The sequence below is a fragment of the Oncorhynchus mykiss genome, chromosome 8 (assembly GCF_057628025.1).
Source record: "Oncorhynchus mykiss isolate SJ-2025 chromosome 8, ASM5762802v1, whole genome shotgun sequence".
Lineage (NCBI taxonomy): Eukaryota > Metazoa > Chordata > Actinopteri > Salmoniformes > Salmonidae > Oncorhynchus > Oncorhynchus mykiss.
In genome coordinates this window covers 27,216,051-27,222,315 of record NC_143029.1, presented here as the reverse complement: position 1 = coordinate 27,222,315, position 6,265 = coordinate 27,216,051, and the positions used below count along the sequence as shown (strand labels likewise).

At 39.8% G+C, this 6,265-nt stretch overlaps 1 protein-coding gene across 1 annotated transcript; it reads left to right on the top strand.

The window, feature by feature from the left end:
• Positions 1 to 462: 462 nt before the first annotated feature.
• LOC110529714 (potassium channel subfamily K member 1) lies at positions 463 to 5,455 on the top strand. Its single transcript, XM_021612175.3, has 3 exons — positions 463 to 1,136; positions 1,640 to 2,044; positions 3,513 to 5,455. Exons 1-3 carry the CDS (start codon positions 800 to 802, stop codon positions 3,761 to 3,763), a joined length of 993 nt encoding a protein of 330 aa, XP_021467850.2. The 5' UTR covers positions 463 to 799; the 3' UTR covers positions 3,764 to 5,455.
• Positions 5,456 to 6,265: the final 810 nt, after the last annotated feature.

Here is a 6,265-nt window from a genome sequence, read left to right as displayed (position 1 = left end):
TGCTGCCATGTGAATGTGATGCATATGTTTCACTGTTAACATGTTTTTTGGTGGACCACCTACAGATGGCTTCAATTGAATTGCCTGATGTGAATGTAAAGTAACAAACGAATTGTTTAAATAAGAATTCAGACAATATCTTCCAATGCACCTGTCTCAATCACAGTTCAAAAATATACGTATTCTGCCTCCATCTAGTGGGGGAAGAAAGGTGTAGGCAGGAATGGGCATACAAAAAACATACAATTGTTATATATATTGTATATACAATATTGTTGGTTAAAACAATGTATTTCATTACGAAATAAGGTTTTGGGTGTGTGTGTTAAAAATGCTGTCATGGAGGAGAGACTATAGGTACACAGCTGACGTTTAAACCGACTAGCCAAAACCTAAAGCTGACCCTTGCCTTAACATATTCAGTAATTAAATATTGGTTTAAGCGACAGGCGGGCCCTTATTGCCTTTGTCCCTGTCATGCACTAGAGCAGCAGAGTGAAAACAACCAGCCCAAACCGGCAAGACTGGCTGCCCTGCAACCACACACCTCACCTTTAAAGGTTACCTGGCCCAGTAAGAACCAACGACGTCACGCGTCCCGTCCTCAGGACAGGTCGCGCGTCACCTTGACAAGGGTTGTATCATGGAATGAGGAAAAGAAGATCACACCATCTGGACAGAATACTTTAAGATATTAACTCTCATCGATAACAACTATCAGTAATGTGAAAATTAGACATAATAAATTGACAGTCACAGAATTTGAAAGAAACAGTTGTAAGTCAGGTCCAGTTTCAGAATGTACCGCCAGTGCGCGAGTCTGGTGGAACGACACCGGTCAGAGCTGAGTTTCGCATTGCTGTTGTCAGGCTATGCGCTCTACCTGATTCTTGGCGCATGGGTCTTCTCCGCGGTTGAGCTTCCATATGAGCAACGGCTGCGCGAACAGCTGGAGACCGCCCGGCAAAAGTTTCTCTGGGACAACGCGTGCGTGTCTGACGAAAGGCTCGAGGAGCTTCTGACCCGCGCACTGCATGCCAATAACTACGGCGTATCGGTGCTCGGTAACGCTAGCGAAAACAACTGGGACTTCATCTCCTCTCTGTTCTTTACCAGCACAGTTCTAACCACCACGGGTAGGTTTAGGTGGGTTGGTCAGTGTGATTTTAACCTTTGCTAAAATGTAGTTATTTCAAGTTGGTTTCATCTTCTCAAGATGGGTATCACAAAGCAGGATCACTACTAGATAATTGTGAAAACATTAAGATTAATTGAATAAGCCGCAGTTTATGGGTTGTTTGAAGTGTCAGGTCAATGTACCCCTCTCAATGTACCCCTTCCATGCATAAGTAGGGATGTTGAGGGTGCTGCAGCACCTCCTGAAAAATCTGAATAATATATATATATTTTTTCTCCACAAAAGTAGTACACTGGGCCTTTACTAGTCCTGTATTAGTGGACTGATATGTCTGTAGCATCATGCACCTTATTTCTTTGAGGGGGAACTAATGTCAAAATTCAATAAAATGTATATTTTCAGTGCAAGTGGATAAATCTGAAGTGGCCTGTACCTGAGCAGAGCTGTCAGCCTCCAGGATAGGTATTGCATATAAAAAGGTGTGTGTGCATGTTGTTGCAGGCTATGGTCACACTGTACCACTGTCAGATGGAGGAAAGGCATTCTGTGTGTTCTACTCTCTCCTCGGAATCCCCGTCACTCTCCTCTTCCTCTCCGCCCTGGTACAAAGAATTATGGTCCTGGTGACACGCCGGCCTGTGGCGTACCTTCACCTGCGATGGGGAGTGTCCAAACCAAAGTTTGCCGCTGTCCATGCGGCATGTCTATCCGTTGTTGCAGCACTGCTCCTCTTCCTCCTACCAGCGGTAGTGTTCTGCAGGCTGGAGCCTCTATGGAGCTACCTGGAGTCCCTCTACTTCTGCTTCATCTCGCTTACTACAATTGGCCTAGGAGACTATGTACCTGGAGAGACTCACAATACCGTTCCCAACTCTCACCGCACGCTATATAAGCTGGCTATTACACGTAAGTTACTGTAACACAACCAACACCTAACCATAGCAAAGCCGTGAACCTCAGCCCTCACTGCTATTTACCTTGTCAAAGATACTAATGAAAAAGCAAGATAGATCGCCTGCCCTACTGCCATGCAACAATAGATTCCATAGATAAGAAATATAATCTGTTCAATCCAGTTTGATGTCACTTTAAGTGTGTACAGTGTATAAAAACAGTGCACACTACAGTCTTTAGCCATGTCCTATAAGTTATTTTTCAGAATGGAAACACCACTCAGTGGTGGGAAAAGTACCAAATTGTCATACATTAGTAAAAGTAAAGATACCCTAATAGAAAATGACTCAAGTAAAAGTGAAAGTCACCCAGTAAATTACTACTTGAGTAAAATTATTTGGTTTTAAAGTATTAAGTATTAAAAGTCAATATAATTGCTAAAATATACTTAAGTATCAAAAGTAAAAGTATAAATCATTTCACATTAATTATATTCATTTACAGATAGCCAGGGGCACACTTCCAACACTCAGACATAATTTACAAACCAAGCATTTGTGTTTAGTAGGGATGACGAGGGATGTTCTCTTGATAAGTGTGTGAATTGGACCATTTTCCTGTCCTGCTAAGCATTCGAAATGTAAAGAGTACTTTTGGGTGTCAGAGAAAATGTGTGGAGTAAAATGTACATTCTTTCCATTAGGAATGCAGTAGAGTAAAAGTAAAAGTTGTCAAAAATATAAATAGTAAAGTAAATTACAGATACCCCAAAAAACGACATAAGTAGTATGTTAAAGTATTTTTACTTTAGTACTTTACACCACTGGCTCCAATGTAGTAGCTCCGATGCAATAATTGATTTAACAACATTTTGACAGCAAGCTCTCTTCATCAGGGTATGAGTTATAATAACCATAAACTAACCATAATAACTAGCTCGGTCAAACGATAAAACATTTTTATCAAGTTATTTCCAGGATTTGCTGTGATTAATCATGATTAATCACAAATTCTGAATTTGCTTGAATTAAGCAAAAATTAAGATTTTTCATAATTTAAAAAAAATTATTGATGACTTGATTTGGTCTAAGGTAATGGTTAGCAAAATTAGATAAATTGAAAAAAGCAGACTTTCTTTAACCTCAAAGTGAACTTGCTTTTAGAATGCATTGTTGTTTTTAGCTGTATCGATTGGGTATTTGGGATGTTGTCTGTGTATTTTGAAGGGTTTCAGAAAAGACGATTAAGCACGATAAAAAATTATTGGGCAATAAAATTACAAAAAGTTAACTTGAGTTAACGTATCAACTCTTGACAGCCCTAATAATAACACAATCATAACCTCGACCACATGCTATAGTCTAGCCATCACTTGTAAGTTACTATAACCATAACAGAACCACCAATGAATTACTATATCAGTTTCATGTGTGATTAATCCTATTCTCCCCTGTTTCTCGTCACTCTCCCTCTGTGTTAGTGTACCTGTTGCTTGGCTTGGTGTGTCTGTTGGTGGTGGTGGAGACGTGTTGTGAGCTGCCACAGCTGAAGAGCTTCAGGAGGATATTCTACAGAGAAAATAAAGCTCCAGAGTCAGAGACCAGAGACCAGGAGGAGTTTAGCAGCACAGAACATGATCAAATGACTGACCACCTAACTGATCAGCTGACCATCTCCTCAGTGTCCGCCCAGGCCGCCTCCCTCCGCCAGGACAACACAACCTGGCAATAGCATAAAATAGATACTTCACTGTGTATTGATGAGAATGGAAATGTGTCTTCTGCCTCTTCTGCCTTATGCCCCCCCATTGTCAGTCCTGCAATTCCAGAGGTCACCAACAGATATTTTTGCTTAACCCTCAACTGGTAATGAAAAACCTGCAAAAGTATTTTAAAAATGAAAAATATATATAAAAACACGTCACAATTGCAAGAAAGATGTACAATATTTACAGAGCTCTATGCCAAGGCTTCCTCACAGGTGAAAAGTGATTGCACATTTTGAAACCATGCAGCCTCCCGGTTGAGGGTTGCGGTGTGAGCCGTGTACCCTGTTCAAAGCGGCTGGCGAAGTCTGCTCAAAACAAATTGTCGTATGTAAAGCACGTGGAGAAGGGGGAGACCAAGGTTGGTTGTCACACGGATTGGTTGTCACAGTGCTTATAGAGAGCAATGGTAATGCCGTTTTTTGTAGACACCAACTCCGCCAAGGCTCGTTGGCCAAGCCTATCGGAAATTCATTCGGCCTCAGAAATTGCAGCCCAAATAAATGCTTCACAGAGTTCAAGTAAAGACACATCTCAACATCAACTGTCCCGAGGAGACTGAATCAGGCTTTCATGGTAAAATTGCTGCAAAGAAACCACTACTGAAGGACACCAATAATAAGAAGATACTTGCTTGGGCCAAGAAATACGAGCAATGGATATTAGACCGGTGGAAATTTGTCCATTGGTATGGAGTCCAAATTGGAGATTTTTGGTTCCAATCACTGTGTTTTTGTAAGTGCGGTGTGGGTGAATGGAGGATCTCTGATTGTATATTTCCCACTATAAAGCATGGAGGAGGAGGTGTTTAGGTGTGGGGGTGATTTACTGGTGACACTGTCTGTGATTTATTTAGAATTCAAGGCACACTTAACCAGCATGGCTACCACAGCATTCTGCAGTGATACGCAATCAATCTGTTTTGGGCTTAGTGGGACTATCATTTGTTTTTCAACAGGAAAATGACTCAACACACCTCCAGAAAGTGTAAGGTCTATTTTACCAAGAAGGAGAGTGATGGAGTGCTGCATCAAAAAAACATTATAGAGTAAAGATAGATATAGATTTTTAGACATAACATGTAGTATTTTCAGCTTTTAATATCCGTTTTTCAAAATTTGATGTTTTTTTAAAATATTTCTCACAAAAACAAGCTTACCATTGTGAAATGACAACTGAGCGTACCGCAAGCGTTCTATTTTCAATGCCTTTTACATTTAACCGTTTACATTTAATTCAGTTCGTGTGATGTTAATTTAGCTTTTTGCGAACGCGGAAACAACTTTGCAGACGAACACCACAACATGTAAAATCCTCAAAAATCGCTCTGTCAACAGGACTTGGTGCTTGTTATTGGATGTATGAATCGTGACACATGAATCGCAGCAAATTGTTTCAATTTCAGCATTGGTGTAAAGTACTCTAGTAAAAATACATTAATACTAATTAAATCGTTTTTGGGGGTATCTGTACATTACTATTTATATTTTTGACAGCTTTAACCTCACTACTTTTACTAAAGAAAACAATGTACTTTTTACGCTAAATGTTTTCCCTGACACCCAGAAGTACTCCTTACATTTTGAATGCTTTGTAAATGATATCTGAGTGTTGGAGTGTGCCCCTGGCTATCTTTCATTAAAAAAAACACAAGAAAATGTTGCAGCCTGGTTTGTTTAATATAAGGAATTTGAAATGCTGTGTACTTTTACTTTTGATACTTAAGTATATTTTAGCAATTACATGTACTTTTTATACTTAAGATATCTTTACTTTTACTCAAGTATGACAATTGGGTACTTTTTACGCCACTGCATTTCAGTCTTGTCTTTGGTCATGTTCGCATTGGTCAAACAAACAAAAAACTGGTTTAGTTGACAATAGAGCCTCCCACAATGCAGGTGATGGATGCAGGATGAAGTTGTTGAAAAGCAACTACGGAACTTGGGCTGAATCACAAATCACCCCTTCCCCTCAGCCTTCCATTTGAGCCTTCACATGTGCCTTTGCCATCTGCTCAGGTGTCCCAAAGCTGAGGGAGTAAAAATGATCTAGACAGCAGGGCTGCAGGTTTCAGAGAGAAGTGTTATCACAACAAACACTGCATATGTTTGGAGTTTGCACAATTTAATCCAAAATAATGGAGAGGAGTGCCTAATTATGTGTCACATGCTTATATGTCTGATTTATTGACTTGACACATTTAACAGATATACTTCCCAAATTAAATGTTTAACAGTTACGGAGGTTAATATCTTGTAAAACAATTTCATTCTCGTTTTATTATTTAAAAGTGGAACATGAATTGCATCGATCAAGTCGGGAGTGTGTCCAGAAGTTAATGTGTTTATTAAAGCCCATCGCCACTCTCTGTTAAATCATCCTTGGAGTTTCTTCACAACACTTTGGGATTCACCGCTGCAGTCATGACCTTTGATCACATGATTTGTGTAACGTTCATGCAGTCA

What these genes read in the sequence shown, in the direction of transcription:
- LOC110529714 (XM_021612175.3), top strand. Translation starts at nt 800, where the DNA reads ATGTACCGCCAGTGCGCGAGTCTGGTGGAACGACACCGGTCAGAGCTG. An exon ending in CACAGTTCTAACCACCACGG is followed by an intron (nt 1,137 to 1,639) that starts GTAGGTTTAGGT and finishes ATGTTGTTGCAG; the next exon opens with GCTATGGTCACACTGTACCA. An exon ending in ATATAAGCTGGCTATTACAC is followed by an intron (nt 2,045 to 3,512) that starts GTAAGTTACTGT and finishes CCTCTGTGTTAG; the next exon opens with TGTACCTGTTGCTTGGCTTG.